The 25,037-nt window shown below is 38.9% G+C and overlaps 2 protein-coding genes, 1 long non-coding RNA gene and 1 pseudogene across 6 annotated transcripts; all 4 read left to right on the top strand.

The window, feature by feature from the left end:
* The first annotated feature begins 481 nt into the window (after positions 1 to 481).
* Positions 482 to 3,085, top strand: LOC149739378 (uncharacterized). 3 transcript variants are annotated; one of them, XR_016384721.1, is made up of 4 exons: positions 482 to 687; positions 1,312 to 1,373; positions 1,762 to 1,980; positions 2,400 to 3,085. It is a non-coding gene; the product is annotated as an uncharacterized LOC149739378 (long non-coding RNA). The 3 variants fall into 3 exon arrangements; XR_016384719.1 differs by lacking the exon at positions 482 to 687 and adding an exon at positions 698 to 1,161; XR_016384720.1 differs by lacking the exon at positions 482 to 687 and adding an exon at positions 698 to 895.
* A 618-nt stretch (positions 3,086 to 3,703) lies between these two features.
* On the top strand, positions 3,704 to 6,164 carry LOC149739379 (uncharacterized). The gene is made up of 4 exons (XM_089875845.1): positions 3,704 to 4,435; positions 4,761 to 4,823; positions 5,135 to 5,261; positions 5,666 to 6,164. Exons 1-4 carry the CDS (start codon positions 4,381 to 4,383, stop codon positions 5,796 to 5,798), a joined length of 378 nt encoding a protein of 125 aa, XP_089731971.1. The 5' UTR covers positions 3,704 to 4,380; the 3' UTR covers positions 5,799 to 6,164.
* Positions 6,165 to 8,200: 2,036 nt separating this feature from the next.
* Positions 8,201 to 9,816, top strand: LOC149739380 (ceramide synthase 6 pseudogene; annotated as a pseudogene). Its single transcript, XR_016384718.1, has one exon. The product of XR_016384718.1 is annotated as a ceramide synthase 6 pseudogene (transcript).
* Positions 9,817 to 13,148: 3,332 nt separating this feature from the next.
* LOC149739381 (regulatory-associated protein of mTOR-like) lies at positions 13,149 to 24,922 on the top strand. The gene is made up of 29 exons (XM_089875785.1): positions 13,149 to 13,397; positions 14,244 to 14,346; positions 14,950 to 15,032; positions 15,279 to 15,437; positions 15,536 to 15,682; positions 15,955 to 16,172; positions 16,457 to 16,557; positions 16,778 to 17,004; positions 17,125 to 17,226; positions 17,454 to 17,648; positions 17,906 to 18,036; positions 18,607 to 18,722; positions 18,831 to 18,928; positions 19,178 to 19,427; positions 19,677 to 19,781; positions 19,933 to 20,055; positions 20,300 to 20,424; positions 20,771 to 20,877; positions 21,059 to 21,161; positions 21,522 to 21,632; positions 21,823 to 21,931; positions 22,066 to 22,180; positions 22,418 to 22,542; positions 22,670 to 22,884; positions 23,105 to 23,226; positions 23,391 to 23,474; positions 23,659 to 23,781; positions 24,129 to 24,258; positions 24,497 to 24,922. Exons 1-29 carry the CDS (start codon positions 13,236 to 13,238, stop codon positions 24,566 to 24,568), a joined length of 3,861 nt encoding a protein of 1,286 aa, XP_089731911.1. The 5' UTR covers positions 13,149 to 13,235; the 3' UTR covers positions 24,569 to 24,922.
* Positions 24,923 to 25,037: the final 115 nt, after the last annotated feature.

The following is a 25,037-nucleotide window of genomic DNA, read 5'->3' on the forward strand; positions in this document are numbered from 1 at the left end:
ATGGGTTGTCCAATTTTTTAGACCCGCTGAAAAACAATCACCCACAAAGTTACATTCATGGTAACTTGTAAGCAGGCACGAGGTGTATGAAACAAGGTGTATGTTCTGTGTGAGTAAGGGTCGGTCAGTCGCTTTCGATTGTTGGTACCTTGTTATTTTAGTATGAATCATACGTTTACTGCCTACTGGGACGTTATACACTGTTGCTTGCCAACGGTTATAGGTGTACTATATAACTGTAAAGCTAACATATTATAATAATGTATTTGCGACAAGTTGTAGCCTATTGATCGCTGTTGATCGTTTCGTTCGATTATTCAAACAAACTCATATTTGTAAATGTCGTTTTGTTTGAACATTCGCTCAATAACATAATCTTTAATATTTCGAATCTAAGCGACAATTATTTATTCGCGCCCCTAAAATGACGTAAAATGAGTGTGACGTCATACTGGTTTTAAATTCTTTACTAGAATTGTGATTTCGATAACTCGAGTGAGCCGTTCTAGAAGCTATAAACGTGTGTGACGTCATAACAGCTCGGGGTTGTTTCTCAATGAACGTTACTGCAGTCGTCTATGACGTAACAGAGTGAAGTGTTATCAACAAGCGGCGTAGTTTCCATAATCGCTCAGAGAAGTCACAGCAACCAGAAGTTTGTTTTGAGAAAAGGATCTTGTTTGTTGGGTGCGGTATATTAGTTATAGAAAGTGTGGGATAGTAATGTATAGTAGGTTGAGGGAAGATGGGACACCTTAAGCACATAATATCTAAATATCTTGATCGTGTTTTAAACCGTTAACAACGTTTTATATGAGTGGTGAGGATATAGTTTTATAATTCTTTGAGTGTTCTTTGTTTACTACTAAATGGAACAAGGAAATGGAGTTAAAAGGTGTCCCATCTCCCCCACTCTACTATATAGATATATGTTAAGCGTTTCAATGCATGACTGAACCAGCCACGCCCACCGTAGATTATGAAATGTTTTGTTTGAGTCACTGCTTGTACAGTCATGTCACTTTAGTTTCAGTTTTGTATCGTATTTGTTGTTGGGTAATTAGTTACTGATTTTAATATAAGGTTTGGTTGGTACTTACTACACTGTTCAATATATTCATTCCGGATGTAATACAACTGCTGTGTGCATGGTGTAATACTGTAAGCAGTGCTGTTTGTATTCACTTTATAATGCAACATAGTGTATGTATGAGTTCATTGAACCATGTGTGCTGGTGTTTAAACAGCAAGTAGGTGTAATGCGTGATGTACAGTATATGGGAAAAGTTGAGAAGTTTATTTTGTTTACAGATATTTAAATAAAAAATAAGAAATGGCCCAACAAGCTCCCCCGCCCTACCCCGCACACGAAGGTACGTCATAATATCATAAAACGTAACAATGCTCATTATAAAACGTAACAATACTCATTATTTATCATGAGATAAGAATTCTCGTATACGCAAATACGAATTATGACGCTATTATACAGTATTAATACGTAACAAAGTTAGTATTTTTATATTTTTTTGTGATGCAACAATAATTAAAATTTAGGTATTATACGTTTATATACCCAAATATATATTATGTACTAAATTCGTTTACGTACAATTTATTTCACTTGGTTTTTTTGATACTTACTTTAAGCCTGTACGTTCTTTATGTTTTTTGTTATTCTGTAACTTAATTCTTCCCATTAGAAGCGCATAAACGTATACATTCTTTGCGTTTATTTTTAATCCGTAATTTTTATAACAGGTGAGAAACCGCCCATGCAGAACTATGGTGCCCCGCACCCCAGCAACAGATGGGGTATGCGCCCCCACCTCAACAGCAAATGGGGTATGCGCCCCCACCTCAACAGCAAATGGGGTATGCGCCCCCACCCCAACAGCAAATGGGTTACGTCCCACAGCAGCAAGGAGTTGCACAAGCCCCTGTGGTGGTCGTACAAGCAGGAGGATGCCCAAACTGCAGGTATTACGTCATAATGACGTTACAAACTGCGGTATTCGTGCAGTCATTTTATTGTTATTGTTTTCTGGATATATTAACCGTCCACATAGTTAGCGGAGCATCCACATAATTGTATCATATGACCGCCCACCTGTAGACGGTGGTTCAGTAAGTGCGCCCGCCTCTGTTCGAAAGGATATGGCTCGATGCTGTAACCACTGTGGGCGTATGTGTCCTGCCTTTAACCCAGTTGTCCAAATTATCAGCCAAACAGAAAACTATTACACACAAAGTTACATACGTGGTAACTTGTAAGCGGGCACGAGGTGTGTAAACCAAATCACTCATGTTATAACGACTGTTGTTGCCCCGCCATGCGAGGATAAATAAGTTACATTAAATTAACCCGAAACATAACAACGATTCCTCTTTCACCACAGAGCTGGTGTGATGGTCGACGACTACACATGTTGTGGAATCTGTCTCGCTATATTTTTCTTTCCCATCGGTATCTTATGCTGTCTTGCTATGAAGCAAAGGAGATGTTCCAACTGCGGAAAAACATTCTAAACATAACTAACGCATATTTGTAACTGGGCCCATCAACTTAACGTGGCAATAATTAATAAACAAAGTTTATCGCCACAACACCCATGTTCACAGTGGGGTATCATCACGCATCAACCGCAAACTGAACTTTCCTTTCACGCGTTGTCCTCCTCATGGGGATAACGGACCAACTCTAACCTAAAACCGGTTCCCTGGCCCATTATAGGACCTCACCCACATGGATTGTGTATATAACATATATTTTGGGTAATTGGCCAACTCTGGCTTGCATGCAGTGACACCACACCATTGAACCTCACCAAATACAAAATATTAAACTTTATTATAACGTATCGCTCACTTCCGACATAAAGTGTTGGCAACTGGTTGGTAATTAGATACACAGTTGTTCATTACCGATGTTTGTATAACATGTTACTTACAATTTTACTCGATAATGGTTTGAAAATGTACATTACGTTTACTTATGTGTTAAAATACGTAGCAATAACATGACCTTTATAACCGTGGTCGTTACATTTGTCTTGTCTGAGAATACATATGTGGTAAAAATCGACAGTGAGCATGAGATGTTTGAATACATCATGTGTGTCTGTGGTACAAGAAGAAACCTTTGTTATAACTTGACAGTGAGCATGAGGTGTATGAATACACCATGTGTGTCTGGCGTATAAGAAGACACTCATGTTATAACTCAACAGTGAGCATGAGGTGTTTGAATACACCATGTGTGTCTGGTGTGTAAGAAGACACCCATGTTATAACTCCACAGTGAGCATGAGGTGTTTGAATACACAATGTGTGTCTGGTGTGTAAGAAGACATCGATGTTATAACCTGACAGTGAGCATGAGGTGTATGAATACACCATGTGTGTCTGGTGTATAAGAAGACACCCATGTTATAACTCGATAGTGAGCATGAGGTGTATGAATACACCATGTGTGTCTGGTGTATAAGAAGACACCCATGTTATAACTCAACAGTGAGCATGAGGTGTATGAATACACCATGTGTGTCTGGTGTATAAGAAGACACCCATGTTATAACTCAACAGTGAGCATGAGGTGTATGAATACACCATGTGTGTCTGGTGTATAAGAAGACACCCATGTTATAACTCGACAGCGAGCATCAGCAAACATTTCGTCCCCACTCAAATGTTTACAGATATGGCACGCACGTGCCACCGGTCTTGTGACTGTGACGTCACAGAGGATCAGAAGACGCGGAAGTCGCTATAGAATTCATTGTTTGTTGAAATTTAAACTTTTTGTTCATTATTTAGTGGAGCGTAAAATATAATGTACTTGTATTACGACAATAAATTTGTAAAAAGATATATTTAGCCAAGTATTTGTAGTTCAAATATCTCAATCAGTTACTGTTGTTACATCATATTTAGTGTTCTAGTATAAGATTATTGTTACGTCATAATATGTGTTGTTAGTACTTGTATTTTATGTTTGTTACGTCATAATTTACCAACTTAGGACAATAATGTAAAAAACTAGTGAGTTTTTGCGGTATTTTAACATGCGTTAGTTTTATTAATTGTGTTTACTCCAGGCAAAATGGTAACACAGCACTTTTCGTTCATTTATTAATTTTCAATAAAAACACACAAACGTAAAAATACAGCAGGTATTAGTGAAGGATCAATTAAAAAACAAAGTTTCACTGCTAATCAGCTTTCTCGATGAACAGTACTTGTGTATAGTTGGTTGCCACAAAATATTAACGTCTCCAAATATAAATATTTTAACCTTGTTTTTCTAACAGGCTTGGAGCTCATCGTTGTATATTTGTCGTTATGTTACGCTGGTGTTCTATATTTGATTAGTTGTTCATTATGGCATCGCAAGGCAACCCCCCTCCCTACCAACAATCACAAGGTTACTACCAAGGTGAGGGGTTGTGGGTTAATAGCTATGGGGTGTAACTGTACAAGTGTGTATTGGTATCTTGCCATTGTGGTTACAGTGCTTGTTTTGAAGCCAAGGGCCAATAAATGCATTTGCTCCAACCCAGTCGTCAAATGGGTTGTCCAATTTTTTAGACCCGCTGAAAAACAATCACCCACAAAGTTACATTCATGGTAACTTGTAAGCAGGCACGAGGTGTATGAAACAAAACACCCGTGTCACCCTAGGATAAACAAGTTACAAAAATTGTTGTCCGTTTTACTCAAACTTATATTCTTATAATGTTTATTAAATAAAAACATTTCAGGAGGCAACCCCCAACCACCCCAACAACCAACCACCTACAATTACCAACAAGCGCCGTACCAAGGTAGATCCAACTTTGAAAAGTTTTAATTTTACTAGGAGGATATTTTTTTAACATTTTTTTTGCTTGTTCGCCCAAATATTTTTTAAGTAGGCCTATTGATTAGGATTGACTTACTCAAAAAATTTGATGTTTCTACTAGTATTATGAGAGCTTTTCTGGTAAGAAATATAAATTTTATTGCGCCAAAAGCGTTATCTTTTTGAAACGTTGTTGCAATCAAATTAATGTTTTAACCGAAACGGCTTTTTGCAATATTCCATAAATATTACAGAATACTTTAACTGTCCACTGACAATATAACATTGTTGCAGGCGACCAATCTAAGCAACCATTATTGGGATATCCACAGAATTACCAACAACAAGGTTACACACACACAACAATAATCCAGCAACCTCATGTTCCGGTTGTGGTGGTGGGTGGTTGTCCTGCTTGTAGGTGAGTACCACAACTTTATTGGACTTTATGGGGATTATATTTTTATAAAGGATTGTATATTATATATATTATACATATAATAATTTTTTTATTAGTGTTGTATTTTTTCTTCAGCAAAGAGAAGAGACTTAGCAGCATAATGACAATCGTTAAAACACATTACACAACCAGCCATAACAAAAGATATGGGTTCATGTGGTTTTTATACCTAGGCTGAAAATAAGTGATTCTGACTTAACTCCTGAAGAGTCGTTTGTTTTATCGACTGAAGTTTTGTCGCAAGTTCCCTTTTTTAGTTCTTTTAATTAAATTGATCTACGTTAGCGTATTAAATAAATAAAAGTTGTTTTTTCTTGTTACATAACCACACACTATGTTACCTAATCACACACTATTAATCCCAGGGTTGGAGTTTTGGAAGACGACTACACGTGTTTAGGGGTTTGTTGCGCAATCTTGTTTTTCCCGCTCGGAATTCTATGTTGTCTGGCTATGAAACAACGTCGATGTCCTAATTGTGGAGCCGTCTTTGGCTAAATCAACTTTCTTATTTTCTTTCAAATCCATTTACTTAAATCTGTTTTGTAAGTTATTTATATTTTTGTAAACTCGCGTATCCGTCACACAAAAAAACTAATTGTCGTAGAATTTACCAAGTTTGAATTTTCTTTTTACCAATAACTAACATGTTGTAATTATTTTACCTTGTGTTAAAACTAAACAACATTTTATTTCCAACAAACTTATGTTAAATCCAACACACCAGGTTTCCTGAAGTAACTTAACCACGCATGGTGTGATAGCTGGTGTTTTCTGTTGTGCAATCAAGTGTTATTCTATTTTTTTTCATAATTTCTCTGAATATCTTGTGCCTTGTATGTTATTAAATGCAAAACATTGAAATTTTGGGTTCTTTATCGTCAGTGTCCTAGTCAAAAACTTGTCATGCTACAACATGGGTGTATTTTTATACACCAGACACACATGGTGTATTCATACACCTCATGCTCACTGTTGAGTTATAACATGGGTGTCTTCTTATACACCAGACGCACATGGTGTATTCATATACCTCATGCTTACTGTCGAGTTATAACATGGGTGTCTTCTTATACACCAGACACACATGGTGTATTCATACACCTCATGCTCACTGTTGAGTTATAACATGGGTGTCTTCTTATACACCAGACGCACATGGTGTATTCATATACCTCATGCTTACTGTCGAGTTATAACATGGGTGTCTTCTTATACACCAGACACACATGTTGTATTCATACACCTCATGCTCACTGTTGAGTTATAACATGGGTGTCTTCTTATACACCAGACGCACATGGTGTATTCATATACCTCATGCTTACTGTCGAGTTATAACATGGGTGTCTTCTTATACACCAGACACACATGTTGTATTCATACACCTCATGCTCACTGTTGAGTTATAACATGGGTGTCTTCTTATACACCAGACACACATGGTGTATTCATACACCTCATGCTCACTGTCGAGTTATAACATGGGTGTCTTCTTATACACCAGACACACATGTTGTATTCATACACCTCATGCTCACTGTTGAGTTATAACATCGGTGTCTTCTTATACACCAGACACACATGGTGTATTCATACACCTCATGCTCACTGTCGAGTTATAACATGGGTGTCTTCTTATACACCAGACACACATGGTGTATTCATACACCTCATGCTCACTGTCAAGTTATAACATGGGTGTCTTCTTATACACCAGACACACATGGTGTATTCATACACCTCATGCTCGCTGTTGAGTTATAACATGGGTGTCTTGTTATACACCAGACACACATGGTGTATTCATACACCTTATGCTCACTGTCGATATTTACTCTCTATTATTAGCCAGCGACCGTTACAATCCAACCCCAGGTCTAATTTTACGCTTGATGTAACATGTATAAATTCTCCCAAAAAACCCCAGGTTTCGTGTTGCGCTCGATACCAGTGAAAGCCTGGGTAATATAAAACCGCTGTGTCTGGTTTAATTTTCATTGAATCAGTTTGATTCCACAGGTTGGCTTGTAGTACAGAGTGACTTTAAACCGTCTATCTACAAATGTAAATATTTACCGCGATTTTCAATCACTAAATATTGGATCACGTGAAAAGTGACGTAACAGTTCGATTCAGCGGTCTAGATTTTAAATTCGAGAAGTGTCACGTCATAATGGGACAGCTTAAACATCGCTTAGTTGGACCTTGGTTAGCATATGTTTGTTACGTGCAGTTAAAAGTAAACAAATCTAAGTCCAAAATCCTGCATAGGCAGCAAAGAGATTTAAATATTATTTCAACTTTGAAACTATTGTGACGCAGCGGTACCATTAGTTCCTTTGTCTATGTCGTCATAAGTAGTCTAGATTGGTAATTGTGATGAGCGAGTGAATCAAGCAGTTTCTAAATGTTTTGACTTGTGTTGTCGGTTTAGCTGCGTAAGGACATTTATTAGCAGTTTAATGATGTGTAGAAACGCCAGACACCGTCCCTATAGTAAGATTAGGGCAGCTACTTCCGCTACGTGTAAGCTAGGTTCGCAATATTGGAGTTATATAACTTTGTTCTATGATGGAACTTATTTATTCATTATTTGTCTCTTCGAATATAATAACGGTCGTATTGATTAACGTAGCAAAAAAAGGAAATTACCAGCAAAACTACAGTCGCCATAACCTGTTAAAGATAAAATAAATAAATTCGGTTAAAAACCGTGGCTGTTAAACCTTATAAAAAGCAACTTACAGTGGGTTGCAAGTATTTAATTAAAACGGTACAGTATTAAACCATATATCATATCGTTAAATCATCAAATTTTAAAAGTTGAATATAATTTCCGACGTTGTTATATTTCTCCACACACCTCGTGTCGTGTATTTTGTAACTTATTAAACAAATATTCGCACACGTGACTATAGTAATAACAGCCACTGTGACGTAATACTACTCAAACGAAACGGGACGTTATTAATTTTCATTGTGGAAACAATAAAGATACATCATAATCGTTTCAGGATAGGAAATGTCGTTTTATTATTTCTTTTCATTATTTCTAATTTGCAAGACATAGCACAGTAATAGTAAATGCGCGCGTACAATAATTACATCAAGTTGTCTGCTGCCAGTTAGGTGATATAACAGCAGGTAGTTTTGAGGTAATTAGACAACTCTGGTCTAAATCCCAGGTCCGGTGGTATGCCTCACTGTATAGGACCTCACCCATATAGAACTAACGGCCGCTGGTGACCTATTTAACACATTGTTTCTTTGTTTTAGATTTTTGAAACAAATAGCACTATCTAAGCTAAGCGATGGAAGCCCTATCTCAGTGGTTTTGGAACGACTGGTTTTGGTTACCACGTGGTACAAGTTTCGCGAGTTTACGCGAAACAGAAGGACGATACGCCCAACCACGTGACCTAGTGGCCCTCCTTATTTGGGGAGGAATAATTTGTGTCATCAGGAAAGTTTTCGAGCTTTGTTTAAATGAAAGAATCGCTAAAATGATGGGTGTGAAGAACAAGCGGGAAAAACCGAAACACGTGCCCATTCTGGAAGCTCATTTCACTGTGACGTCACAACCGAGTGATTCTAAAATCGCGGAGTTGGCAAAGAAGGTTGATACGTCACAAAGGGAAGTTGAACGATGGTTTCGGAAGCGACGAAACTTCGAGAAGCCGGATATGGTTAAGAAGTTGGGTGAAGCTGCGTGGAGGTTCGTGTTCTACTTGTTCATCTTCGCGTTTGGCGGAGTAACACTGTACGATGCACCATGGTTGTGGGATACAGAGCATTGCTGGATTGGTTATCCACAAACTATATGGCCGTCTGTATATTATTACTACATGTTTGAGGGTGGTTTCTATATCTCATTGTTACTGACTGTTACTACAGACGTAAGAAGAAAAGACTTTTATGAACAGATAATCCACCATATCGCTACAATAGCTTTAATTTCATTCTCCTATATTTCAAACTTCGTCCGCATCGGTTCCCTAATATTAATCATCCACGATTCTGCCGATGTTTTCCTTGAACTCGCCAAATGCTTCATGTACGCCAAGAAAGATAAATGGGCCGATAGATTTTTCGCTTTGTTTGTGACATCATTCTTGTTCACCCGTTTGTTCCTCTACCCCGTGTTTGCGCTGTATCCTTCATTTGTGAAACTGCGTCGCCGCATCGACCCGTGGCCCGCTTATATCATAATGACATGCTTTGCCACTATACTACAAGGTCTCCATGTGTTCTGGTCGTACTTGATAATCAAGATGGCGGTTCGCGTCCTCGTCACCGGGAAAAAGGCGAAAGACTCGAGAAGTGATGACGAAGATGAGAGTGACGTGGAATAAAACGTCACTGTTACGTCACTCCCTGCCTTGATACGTCACGGTTTGTTTTTAATACATCACTGTGACGTCACAGAAGAGTGACGTGGGTAACTTGCATAGGAATAAAAATCGTTAACTTTATGTCGCTCAAAAATTACAATAAAAAATATTTGTTCTTCTGATTGTGGTTTTGTTTAAGATTTGCAAAAATGTAGGTAGAAACTACACACATTATAATTATGTATATACGGCTTATATTAGCTTAACAATGTAAACTCAGTCCACGTTTAACGTAACAATAATATCTATGACGTCACAGGCATGTCAAACCACGTGTTTTTTTTTTGTTTTTTTTATTATTATAATAAAAAGGCGCAACAAGCACAATTAGTTAAAAATACACAGCAGCGAATAGAAAATACGATGTATAATTGATTTTTAAAAGTTACTCCATTTTAAGTTATGCACGTCTTTCTTATTTTTGCTTTTTGGTGTTATCCATTCTTCGTTTTTCATTCTGTTTACATCATTTAAGAACATGTGCAATCTCGGTTTATTCTTTGCTGCTTTAGAGCGGTATACACAGAAGCGATCACATAGTATAATAAGCAAGGGACTAACGGATTATCACTCACACCAAAAAGAAAATGCTCATCTTGAAATACAAATGGGGTGCGTAAAGTGGCACATGTCCAGTTGCAAACTTTTTTCCAGAATAAAATTACTTTAGGGCATGTGCAGAAAATATAATACACTGTTTCCAGTGCACTCTCACAAAATAAACGCATCGGTCTGAGTCAACAATTTCGAATTTGAATAGTTTATCATTTGTTATTATCGCCAGGTTGTTTAGCTTTATTTGGAAGGAGCGGAATTTTGTTTCCAGCGTACAAAAGTAGTTCAGGGTTGATATTTAGTAACGTGGCCCACGTTTTGATTTGATGTCAAACCACGTGTGAAAACATTACGTCATCACCAGCTCGCGTACGCCGCTCAGTGGACGAGCGAACATGGAGCCGGACAGTCCTTGCTATTGGTTCATTCCTAATACGTAACAATCCTTCTAAGATGTCACAAAAAGAGTTTCAAAATTCGGATCGAATACGTTATAATGGGCACGATAGCGGCGATCAGTGCGATTTGTATATTTGTCATTTGTGTCGCGATTTACTTTCGACGCAGACGTCACAGAACGAAGCATTATGACGTAGATAATAGGCTCCCGCGACGTTTTCATGGAGATTGAGAGATTCGAAGTTTATCGGCGGGAATCGGAAGGTCTTCCTCCCGCAGCAACAACATGCATCTCCCGGGAACTTTTCATAATTTTAATATTTTCTGCCTCGTTTTTACGCGCAAACGTTTTGCTATTACGTCACAATACAATGTTTTTGTATGTGTGTTCAACCGAATCGACCATTAGATCGAGCGATGTCTGAAAACAATTGAATTTCTTCCGGTAGTCGTTTACGTAACAATGACTATTTATGACGAGACATTTGCAGATAGTTGCTTCGCGCCAAACATGGTGGTACCTCATGCTCGCTGTCGAACATTGGCGACCGTACAAAGCAGGGTTCGTTTTCAACACCCCCTATCTATCCCTGTTTCCCCTGCATTTTGAAAGGTTCGGCGCCTTGGGTTGAGAATGTTCCTCACTTTAAGAATCCTATAAAGCGTGAACCCCAGTTTAATCAAGTTTCCCCCCTCCATTTTACAAAAGTATAAGAACCTCTGATATAAATAAAGGCAAGCTAAAATACAGTCACGAATGACTGGACATCAGCACCACGTGACCGGTAATTAATATTTCGCGATTATCGGCAACGTATTATGACGCAATATGCGGCATTGTTACGTCATGTGACAGAACAATCAATAACTGTTTAAACAACAAACGTACTGTTCTCCAATTTTCAATTATGACGTCATAAATGCAAGCATCGTTCGACAAATACGTTTTAAGAACCCCGAAGCGTGATCGATGCAAAATAGGTCGCTTCTATTATTTTGGGACGATTCGATGCACTTGTTTATGACGTGTATCCGGTTGAACAATAGGCACTGCTCGATAACCGCGCCCTCACAATCGTTTTTGTTACCATAGTTGTTGCAGCGAATATTTTGTTCTTGTTTAAAAGTTGAAGATTCGAGATATTTGCATCGACATTATGGGTGAGGACAATCATATTCTTACGTGTTGTAATGTTTTATCCATAGCGAGTTGTGTTGCTATCTCCGACAACAATGTATATTCACAACTAAATATAATACTTTATCCCCTCCAGCTGATCGTCCAGATATCTCCGAAGTAAGATCTTTTGATCAAACCAAACTGAAGAAAGTCGAAACAACTGAAAAGAATCCGCTTCCAACCAAAGAAAGTGAGTTTGTTACGTCATAGATAGATTTGTTTGTTTGATTCAAAAATGTTACCTGTAGCGTGTTTTAACGAATTGTTTTTGCTGATAACTTTCATCTCTTCGATGTTATGTGTAATTTGATCTTTGCTATCGTATTGGAAATGATAAATAATATTACGTTTTGTATTTGATGCAAATTTTGTTTCAGCAATCGAGGCGGAGAAGAAAGGCTAACTGCAAGGATGGGCCATGAATGACGTGACCGGTTGAATATGTAACATTGTAACAGAGATAAATTCGATTATAAACAAGAATAAATTTAACAAACAAAGTTTTGTGGTTTTAAACCATTACAGGTGACAGCCAAGCGGCATCGGTCGCCACAGAAAACTTTTCGCCAAGTTTAGTTTGAAGTTGGAATATAGTTATGTGATGTGGAGTGTTTTGAACTATAAACGTCTCGCTGATTTTGCAAAAGTTATTTAAATATTTCAACGATTTTTATTGCAATAAAGTAGGGTGGGGTAAGATGGGACACCTTTAGCACTCAATGTCCAAATATTCTGATCATGTTTTAAATTATTAACAACGGTCTATGGGAGTCGGGAGGATACGGTTTTATAATTTATTGAATGTTCTTTGTTTACTACCAAATGGGACGAGAAAATGGAATAAAAAAGGCCCATTTACCCCACCCTGCTATGTAGGGTCGTTTTATGTAGTCAACGCATTCTATGGTGTATTATTTAAAAAGGTTTTAGAACTTTGGAATTTGTATCGATCAGAGTCGGACTCTGGTACCGATTGTTCTTCCTTCTAGAATCAGGTTATTACGTCACAATGCGACTGAAGGTCAAAGGTCAGATTCGACGTGTTTATGTAAGGTATTGCAATCCTTGACCTTTAACCCGTACCCTTTAAACTTCGACCTCATAAAAGCTTTACCAGAAAGACCAACACGTATTTCAGACCCCGAAACCTGGTTAAAAAATATATTCCGACGTTTCGGCATGCAAGTAACCGGGGACTCTCTATTTACATTTGTAATCGATTTCCAACAAAAATGCGACATCATGCTAAATTATTGATAGGTTTTTTATAAAAAAAAATTCTGTCTGGTGAGTTAAATCAATATTTTTCGATGTTTTAAAATATGAACTAGTTTTAGCCGAAACGACTTGTAATGTTTACAACGTGTGTGGCTGCAAATGTTGTTGTTTTGAATAAAAGTTAAAAACATGGCTGGACCCGATGCCGATGAAGGCGAACATGAGGAAAATAAACTTGACGAAGAAATGAAAGAATTAATGCAACTGCCGTTGGCTTATACCGAGAAACGACACCATGATAAAATAGCAAAACCACAAACAGTTTCACAAGCATGGAGAATGAAAGAACGCGTAAGTTTGAACTTTGTTTGTGTTGGGAAATATTTCAGCTACGTTGTATCATGAAACAGAACACATGTGTTATAACAACTATCATTGCCCCTCCATGCGAGAATTAATAAGTTACATTCATTCATTCCCTAGGACAACACTAAAAGGAGGGAAGGGAGGGACGGAGGGAAGGAGGGAAAATACCGTTACTAAAAGGAGGGAAGGAAGCAAAATGGAGGGACGGAGGGAAACAATAATTCCTTTGCTTAAACCTATGGGCGGAGGGACGGAGGGAAACTATTTTTTACCCAAAATAAGTGGAGGGACGGTAGGGAAACTGGTGGAGGGATGGAGGGAAACTAATTTTTACCTAAAATAAGTGGTAGGGAAATGGTCCCTCCACTTATTTTGAGTGAAAAATAGTTTCCCTTCCTCCACCATTTTCCCCTGTCCCTCCACTATTTCCCTACCGTCCCTCCACTTATTTTGGGTAAAAAATAGTTTCCCTCCGTCCCTCCGCCCATAGGTTTAAGCAAAGGAATTATTGTTTCCCTCCGTCCCTCCATTTTGCTTCCTTCCCTCCTTTTAGTAACGGTATTTTCCCTCCTTCCCTCCGTCCCTCCCTTCCCTCCTTTTAGTACTCAGTTTCCCTCCGTCCCTCCGTCCCTCCATCCCTCCTTTTAGTGTTGTCCCATTCCCTAACCAGCCAAACATATTGTTTACCAATCTGGTCCCCTAATTTCCAACAAGACCAAACTTTACAATTGTTTGTGTTTTTATAAACAGTTAAAATCATTCAGCAACAAATAATATTTAATTTATATTTCAAAAACATGTTTGTTTATTATTTTTCACCCCCCCCCCCAGATGAAAACGGTGAGCGTAGCGCTGGTATTATGTTTGAACGTGGGCGTGGATCCTCCCGATGTTGTGAAGACGACGCCTTGCGCGAGGAAAGAATGTTGGATTGGTGGGTGTTGTGATGTCATAGTGGGTGTTGTGATGTCATAGTGGGTGTTGTGATGTCATAGTGGGTGTTGTGATGTCATAGTGGGTGTTGTGATGTCATAGTGGGTGTAGTGATGTCATAGTGGGTGTTGTGATGTCATAGTGGGTGTAGTGATGTCATAGTGGGTGTTGTGATGTCATAGTGGGTGTTGTGATGTCATAGTGGGTGTTGTGATGTCATAGTGGGTGTAGTGATGTCATAGTGGGTGTTGTGATGTCATAGTGGGTGTTGTGATGTCATAGTGGGTGTTGTGATGTCATAGTGGGTGTTGTGATGTCATAATGGGTGTTGTGATGTCATAATGGGTGTTGTGATGTCATAATGGGTGTTGTAATGTCATAGTGGGTGTAGTGATGTCATAGTGGGTGTTGTGATACTTTGTAACAATATCCATTGTCGGATTATTTATTGCGGGGTGTCATTAAGAATCCATCGGTTACATCATGTGATGACCCCGAGCCTGGGCCTTAGTGTATTATTTGTCTTCCTGTATTATTTCAATTAATATTAAATGTTACATATTGTACTTGACATTGCGTTCACCGATCCTTATCCTCCCCACAGACCCGCTAAGCAACAGTCCACAGAAAGCTTTGGAAAACATCGGGAATACTTTGCAGAAGCAATATGAACGTTGGCAACCTCGGGTTTGTTGCCTAATATTGATGAATGTAACTTGTTTATCCTCTCATGTCGGGGCAACCACAGTCGTTATAACACGGGTGTTCTGTTTCATACACCTCGAGCCTGCTTACAAGTTACCACGTATGTAACTTAAAGACCTACGACCTTGTGGTTGTAGGTGATTTTTTTTACTTGCCTAATAATAGGCATTGAAGCAGCAATAACCTTAATCCCGTAACACATCAAAACTTGTCCCATATTACCCCCAGGCTCGGTACAAACAAAGTTTAGACCCCACAGTTGAAGATGTAAAGAGATTGTGCACCTCGCTACGAAGGAATGCAAAGGAAGAAAGAGTTTTGTTTCATTATAACGGGCATGGGGTGCCTAAACCAACAGCTAACGGGGAAATATGGGTTTTCAACAAGGTAGGTTACTCTAATATACATTACCTTAACTGTAGTTGTTAGGCACTTATCTCTCCATCTCTAAACAAAAGTTTTGTGACTCACTCCCCACATTACAGACATACACCCAATATATCCCATTGTCAATATTTGACCTTCAAACTTGGATGGGGAGTCCCTCAATATTCGTGTACGATTGTTCATCAGCTGGGTTGATCGTGAATTCGTTTAAATCGTTCGCTGAACAACGAGAACAAGAACAGCGGGTAAGCTGCGTTGTGCGCGTACATGTAACATATGGGGCAGATTGATTAAGTGCATCACATGAACTTTAAAACTGGGGTTACATCATGTAGTTTTAAAAAATCGTGATTTAATCTGTAAAAACATAATTCTCATAGATTTATTGAAACCAACATCTCATATAAGGCGAAGTCAAACTTTGTCAAGATTATTATTACTAGGCCACAAGATCCTGGGTAGTAGAATACTTGGTAGTCACACCAGCAGGACATTAAACTAACAAACCCCCCCGCAGGTGAACGTGCTACACTCCCCCACCAACACATGCAACCCTAAGAATTGCATTCAACTTGCTGCGTGTTCATCCAACCAACTACTGCCCATGAACCCTGAACTCCCGGCCGATCTTTTCACCTCGTGCCTGTCAACTCCCATCAAGACTGCCCTCCAGTGGTTTTGTCATCAACGACAAGGAACGTTATCTCCCGGGATCACACTCGATCTTATTGAGAAGTGAGTTCTAATATATAAGTGACGTCATTGTTCTATAGAACCAAGGACATCATGACAATAAATTAAACTTTCATGGGTGTTTCGCGACAGTTACAATTTAAGTTATGATATAATACGATGCATCTATCTGGAAACTATATTTTGCTAACATGAGTTTGGTTGACCAACGACCAGTGCCGAGCTTTGAACCCGGCATCCCTTGGTTAATGTAAGAGCGTAACCACTGAGCCACGGTGGCCGGTAAACTAATTCAACTAAAAACTCTTAAAACAAATTTATTTCAGGATCCCCGGTCGGTTGAATGACAGACGAACCCCACTTGGCGAATTGAATTGGGTGTTCACGGCGATAACTGACACAATAGCGTGGAATATTCTACCAAGAGGTTAATATATAGTTGGGCGATGTTATCTCTATGTTATGCGGAAGTGATAAATATCCGGCCCAACCAATTCTATTTTTTTAGGAATTCTTTGGACTTGATTTTGTTTGCAACATATTCGTAACACTTCATCCTGACAGTTGTTTGTTACCAGAATCGCCCAACTTCATGAGCATTAGATCAGGGCAAGATTCACGAAATTCACATAATTTTTTTTTTCCAGAATTATTCCAAAAACTTTTCCGTCAAGACCTTCTAGTGGCGAGTTTGTTCCGTAACTTCCTCCTTGCTGAGCGTATCATGCGATCGTACCGATGTACCCCCGTATCGGACCCACCATTACCCCCCACCTTCCGACACCCCATGTGGGGGGCATGGGACCACGCCGTAGATGTTTGTTTATCACAACTACCACAGATGTTGAACGAGGAGACGAAATATGTTTTTAAAGTAAGAGATATGATATAAGTTAAGGAATCTTCTGGTAAAAAATGTAAATTTTATGAATGTGAAGAAATAAACTTTATCGAAACTAACTCGAGCATTCACCCTTGATTGTTTACCCCACAGAACAGCCCGTTCTTCGCTGAGCAATTAACGGCGTTCCAAGTTTGGTTGACGCTTGGCATCGAGAACCGACAACCCCCCGAACAATTACCTATTGTTCTGCAGGTAATGATGGTTCTGTGATGTCATAAACATACAGCGGTAAGAATACAATGCATGCTTCCCTGCTTTGTTGCGTCGCGCTTCTCGTTTTCGCGCATTACGTTAAGAAATTTTTCAAAATAGACTCTTCCTTTTTCCTGGATCGTCACTGGTTAAAATATTTTCTCTTTTGTAAGTTTTCACTTTTAAAGTTCTTCGATTTTTATGATATCTGTGTTCCCCCCCCCCAGGTACTACTGAGCCAGGTGCATCGGTTACGAGCCCTTGACCTCCTCGGACGTTTCCTCGATCTTGGTCCATGGGCCGTCAGTCTTGCGCTGTCCGTCGGAATCTTCCCGTACGTCCTCAAACTTCTACAAAGCCTCGCGAAGGAACTACGACCGTTGTTGGTGTTCATATGGGCGAAGATACTGGCTGTGGATGGTGTGGGTGATGGTTTATAATATAATGTTTATCTCTTCAAATACAATGCCCATTATTATGCAAAAGATGAACATCACACCAAAGTGTTGAGTGTTTGTAGGGTAATATAACGTATATATATTTTATTTATCTCTGCCGAAAATCAAATTAGGAACAAAACAACAATCCTTAAAAACAAAAGTACAAAGTACTTGAGGAAAATATTAACTCATTATAATTAGTGAAACAAGCTATCTATATACATTATATATTCCACCAGACCTGCCAAAGTGACTTGGTAAAAGATGGGGGTCACCAATATTTCCTACGAGCGTTACAAGACCCCATGATGTCTGCGTCGCATCGTACGATGGCTGCGTTTGTACTCGCTGAGATCGTTAACCATAATCGGTGGGTGTATAACATAGATATCATATATGGTGTACAACATAGATATCATATGTGGTGTACAACATAGATATCATATGTGGTGTACAACATAGATATCATATATGGTGTACAACATAGATATCATATATGGTGTACAACATAGATATCATATATGGTGTACAACATAGATATCATATATGGTGTACAACATAGATATCATATATGGTGTATAACATAGATATCATATATGGTGTATAACATAGATATCATATGTGGTGTATAACATAGATATCATATATGGTGTATAACATAGATATCATATATGGTGTATAACATAGATATCATATACATATGGATATATAGTGAGACCATATTTATAGTAGGGTGGGGTAAGATGGTTCATGCTCTCAATCTCTTTTATCGTCCCATTTGGTTGTAAACAAAGAAATTTTACAGAATTCTATAACAGTATCTTCAAGACTGTATAAGATTGTTGCCGGTTGTGGGCTTGTTGTTGCTATTATATTACATGTCACCGTAAAACTATTGAAAATAATTCCCCAAGGAAGTTGTAACCACTCCCAATAACAGGGCGGGGCAGGAGGTGTGTCTACAACGTAACATCGTCTCAATATCCCTCGATCAACTCGACAACGACATCATTGTTTCAACGCCGAGACTTAAACAATGGGTGGCTATTTGTTTGGGTGAGTTATGTGTGGTTTGTGAAGTTTCAATCACCAACTTTATTCACTTCAATTCATTTATTATTATTATATTTCTATTATTGATTGTATATAATATTTCTATAATAGGTCGTATCTGGACAAATTATGACGACGCTCGATGGCGAGGGGTTTTAGATCAAGCGCACGTGAAGTTGTACGAGTTGCTCGACCATCCTCACCCTGAGGTTTGTAGTTGTGACCCAATATTAGGCGCGGCGTGCTTGTTCTATGTGGATGACATACTTTTACACCAGGTTCACGTTACGTAAAGTTGTAGTTGATTTGGAGTTTGGGTAACCTTTTTGTAGGGTTGATTTTTAATTTTGTTTTTAAAGTTTAGAATTTAAGATTATTTTAAAAAAGTTCGGCTTATGATTATTACATCCAAGTGTTATTATACATTACTATGACATCACAGTGACCCCATTATCCAGGTCCGCGCATCAGCGATATACAGTCTTGGTACGTTTGTTGACAACCAACCAGAGTACGGCAGCGACCACGCCGCTCACATAAATCAAGCTGTTGGTGCCACTCTAGCTCCTCTAGTGAAACGGGAGGCGAGCGTCCTCGTTCGTTGTGAGCTCGCTACAGCCCTCCAGCGGTTAGTATCGTGCTACGACAGCAGTTTTGCAGCAATTGCGTTCCGCTTCGTTGAGGAGGAGAAGGATCTCGACGCTCAATGTTCGTATTGTGATGTCATAATCAACATTTGTTACAATATTACATCTTTGTTTATTTTAATTTATTGCAAGGAATATTTATTATTATGTCAGGTTTGTTTGCGAAAAAGTAGTTTTTACCATAGTGAGTTTTACAGACTGTTGTGTTGTTGTTAATTTTCTTCTCTTCACTGTTTAAATTAATTTGATCCTCGCTATCGAACTGAATGTATTGTTCCCAACAATGATATCACAATACATTACTCTCTAGCGACACCGAGTGGAAAGAACAAGCCACGCCTCAGTAGTTCCTCTCAACGAATCAGAAGCATCGATTATGGGAATTCCCCCGCTAACTTTCCCACCGCTAAACAAGGTAGAAATAATAAATGTATATAGAAATGAACTATTTGATTATACAAATTTGTGAAATAACAAATTATTATGCCGGCAAAACTCAAGGTGTCAGGGTAAAAACAAAGCCAAGTTTTAATTCAATTCTCACAATTGGTTTTATGACATCACAGTAGCAGGAAGTGGCGACACGAGTTTCAACGAATCGACCAATCAGAAGGAAGAACAAAACTTAACGGTTGAAAGACTCAACAGATTACGTCGGATATCGTTGTCATCGATGCCTTTCAGCTCAGGTGCGGTGTGATGTCATAAAGAGGATGTGTGATGTCATAATGGGGGGGTTGTCATAACGGGGTTGTGATGTCATAATGGGCTGGTGTGAAAATTGAATGTTTAGCAAAAATCTGGGATGACAATGTTGAAATACAGTAGTTGCCAAACATAGGAAACATCATGTTAATATGTATTATATATATATATATATATATATATATATGTGTATATACTTCAATGCAATATACCCATCCACCCATACAGGTTCATCATATAGTTCCGTGAACGCCCATATATGGAAAGTATTATTATGGTTGGCTACCGACCCCCACCCGTTGGTATCGAGGTTGGCGACGACTGTCGTTGCCGGGGTGATGGATCGCGTTGATGTAAGTTGATATTAGCTGCTCGGTTTGTAAATGTTTGTTGATTTTTTTGGTAATTTTTAATTTCAAATGTTAGCTGGACTTACCAGCGATGTAGAAGTTTTATATAATATAACACGTGATATATATAATATAACACGGGATATATATAATATAACACGTGATATATATAATATAACACGGGATATATATAATATAACACGGGATATATATAATATAACACGGGATATATATAATATAACACGGGATATATATAATATAACACGGGATATATATAATATAACACGGGATATATATAATATAACACGGGATATAACACACAACACCCACTTAACCACCCTCGTCACAGTTAATGGCACGCGAACAACATTCTCGATATTTACAAACCCCCGATGTTTCGTCCGCCCCCAACTCACCGAGGTCGAGGAGGAAGTACTCGGAGAATGTTTCTGAAAAGTAAACTATGTGTTGAATATACTTTGGTTTGTATATGATGTATTTGAATGTGAATTATTAAAATATAAGTAAAGATCTCTTCCAGTAAAATAACTTTTTTATTTCACTTTTCTTTATTTGAAATAAATACATCAAACCCAATATCTTCCATGTTCGATATTGAACCAAAGTATTTGTATAGTTCAGCGGTGGTGGGTTCGCCATCTATGATCCCAATTCAACTTCCCCCGTACCCAACTATACGCAAAGTATTCGACAAAGGACCAGACCAACCAACCAGGGAGGTGAGGGGGCTTTTCGGGACTTCATTGAATGAATGTCGTGGTTTTTACCATGAGAATGGCGGTTGTTTTTCAAGACTTTCCGTGTTTTCACTTTTAAATTATTTATCCTCGCATAGTGAGCAACGACAGTCGTTATAACACGGTGTTCTGTTTCATACACCTCATGCCCACTTACAAGTTACCACGTATGTAACTAATTTATCCTCGCATGGCGGGGCAACGACAGTTCTTATAACACGGGTGTTTTGTTTCATACACCTCGTACCTGCTTACAAGTTACCACGTATGTAACTTTGTGGGTGATTGTAATCCAACAAAACATTTTTATTTCAAACATTTTTATAATTGTTGCGTTGCCAGATATTCCGAGCGGGGGAAATCCCAAGCACCATGATAACTTTACAAGATCGAAGTATTTCGACTGAGTTTTGTGGATGGAGCTCCCATGCGTTCGCTCAACCATGTAATAAGGTATAATGTTTCTATGGTGGTTGTAATATAATGTTTCTATGGTTATATTACATAGGTGTTACTTTATGACTTCCTTGTAATTCTTGACAACTACGAGTGGAACTGCATTCTAACAATTTTACCCCAGATTGTGTTAAAAACAAATGTATTTATATATATTATAATGTGATGTCATAGTAGTAATTGTTAGGAAAACAATGAAGAGGTTCTGGAGGAGGAGGAAAGAGAAAAGAGAAGGAGAAAGTTGGAGAAGAAGGTAAAGATAAAGAAGAGAATAGAAACTGCTCATTCCAACTTTGGTGAGTGGATGCACATTCTGTTATATATGGATGACGTCTTACAGCGTTACAAGCTATGGGATCTGAGATTTGGGCCAGAGTTGGCTCATTAAACCTTATAAAACAACAACGTAAACAACCCACGATATCCACAGATACTTCACGCTTGGGCGACCAACAGTTCTTCAACAAGAATCATCGGAAAGCCGTTGATTTGACCTTTCACCCCTATAACAACGACCTTTTCGTGGCGGATGCGCATGGGGTCAGGTGAGATGCAGTGACTGTGGGCGTATGTGTCATTGGGCAAGATACTTAACGACAAATGCTACAACCCAGTGGTCACTAATGGGTTGTTTAAACCACCAGCTATACAAAAAAATAAGTTACATACGTGGTAACTTGTAAGTGGGCAGGAGGTCTAAAACAGAACACCCGTGTAATAGTTACTATCAATGCCCCGCCATGCGAGTATAAACGCACACCATAATAACCACTCACCTACAGTGTATGGAGCTGGGAGAAGGGCCAGCGTAAGTTCTATCTCCAAAACACCAACCCCCCCCAAACTACAATATCATCCGTACAACTTATCAACCAACACGACAGCGCGCTGCTGGTGGTCGCTTCAGGTAATTTACACCATATATTGGGTGCTCTTTCCCACACTTTATAACCGCAGCGTGTTTTATTGACTGTCTTTTGTATTTTCTTGCTCTTCATGCCATGATGTGATTGTTTAATATGATGCAACCACAGATGATGGATGTCTAAGGGTCTGGCAGAATTGTTGCGGGGAATCCATTATTGAGCCCACACTGGTATCAGCTTGGAAAGCGATGTCCGACAACATCCCGTCGTCGCGTAGAGCGGGGTTAGTCACCCATTGGGACCAACGCACCCTTCGTATTTATACGGGGGGTGACTCTCGTAATATACAAGTGTGGGACACGATAACAGAGAGAAAGGAAAAGGTGGTTTGTTGTTAAATATGCTTGTGGTAATTAAGAGGGTTGGGTTTGATTTTTGGTGAAACTCCCCATATCTTATTGTGTTAAACATTTGGTTTTTATTCGTTGCAAAAATAAATGCTTTAAAATAGATTTAGCCACCCTTGTATAAACACCTGGATGTTCCCTCATGTTTAACATTAAGTTGAATGGTTGCCGCGTTGTAACGATTGAATTATCCCAGGAGTTCCAGACGGGCGCCGACAGCTCGGTGACGTGCATGACACTCGGGCATGGGTTGTTGACGACGGGGTTCGGTGACGGGACGGTTCGTTTGTTTGACACAAGAGGGCGACAAAGTGGATTGTAAGCGTGAAGGAACCTTTTATGAACCCTGAAATGGAATAAAAATTTATTGTGTGAAAATGTTTAAAATTTTCCTAGCATAGTAACTTAAATTTACTTAATGCTTAAAACAAGTTTATAACACAAATATTAAACTTTTGCTTCAATACATAATTTACCCCCAGCTCCACACATGCAATCCACTCGCATGACACGTGGGTGATCTCAACAACTTTCCTTCCCTCGACCAACATGATTTTAACTGCAAGGTGAGTAACAACATGAATACCACCAACCTTGTTTAGGTGACAAGATGGGCTTGCATAAACCTACGACCTTGCTCCAACATTATATGGCCTACAGAACAACTTTAAATTTGATAAATAGACTTCCCCTGCGTATGTATATATAGGAAGTGTTTAATAAATATATTTACTCCAAACCCCCTCCCAGTGAGGAAGGCGACATCAAACTATGGGACTTCCGGATGTTGACGTCCGATCCCCTTCGTACGATGAGGAACACGAGCGCTGTACGTCAACTTGACGTTCATCCTAACCTGTCAATCATAGCTTGGTGAGTTTCATATGGGTGTTATATATGGGTGTGGCATCCGTTACATTAAACTTTGTATGATTTACATTAAACATTATATATGGGTGAGGTTCTGTGGTAAGGCATGGGGTGTACCAAAGGTATTCCCCTTATAACTATCGTCATCTAACCTTGACCGAGCTGTCAAGGGAAGATCTCCCATCCATTACCATTAAAGCCCTTGTCGCCTACCTTCGGGAAAGCGACAAGCTTCAACATTAGGGGAGGTTTATGTGATAGTACCCTGGGTGTTGGGGTAATGGGCCAACTCTGGCCTAACCCCAGGTCCCATAACCTCACACACAAAGATACATAGAAATCATATACAGCGGATCAGCCGACCATTCAATCAACTTCATGAACCTTGACGGGGTCGACCTTGGGTCGGTGAAATATTACGAGGGGTTCCTGGGTCAGAGGTTGGGTTTGGCATCGTGCATGAGGTTCCACCCCTTACTGGTGAGTGAGTTGTTTATAAAAAACATCAATCTATTAGGATTTGTACTGTGTTGTGGGTTTGACAGCCAAGTTTTTGTTTGACACTTGTTTCTCAAGTAGATTTTACCGGCAGCGTGTTTCACCAACTGTTGTCTTGCTGTACATCAAAATACAAAATATTTTCCTAATTCGTTACCGTAACCAAAAAGGCAACATTACTGTTGATATTCTAACTCAAGGTGATATATATTGCTTGCAGGCGAACCTCGCTGTGGGAACGGCTGATTCATACCTTACCGTCTACTCTGGTGAGCTCAAAGGTCAATTCTGATGGTGGCAACATCAGGGGGGTGGCAGGGGTGCCCACTACACCCCTATATAAATTGTTTTATAAAATACGATTGATTTACAAATCAGTTTGCACTGAAATTGCATAAGCATTGTTATAAATTAGTTCAACACCCGTGTAACTTTGCCTTTGTCACTGATCCTAAACCACCCAATCTAAACATCCATGATAACCAAGGCATCCCATAATGAATGTTTTGTTGTCATTGGTTACGCGTAATAATTGTTTTTCTGGTGCGATAATAATGGTAATTGTTTAAATGTTTGTGATGTCATTGTTTGTTTTATTGCCAATCAAGTTCCTTTGTTTTGTTGGAAATAAAACAAATGCTCATTATGTTTGTTTGTGATGTCATAAACGATCATTGCAACTCCGGTTAATGTTTGATTTTAATTTATCCGCAACATACGTTGTGGTGTTTCATAAATATTTGTTCAACAATGTTGCGGAC

This window comes from Ciona robusta, chromosome 3, assembly GCF_009617815.1.
Source record: "Ciona robusta chromosome 3, ASM961781v2".
Lineage (NCBI taxonomy): Eukaryota > Metazoa > Chordata > Ascidiacea > Phlebobranchia > Cionidae > Ciona > Ciona robusta.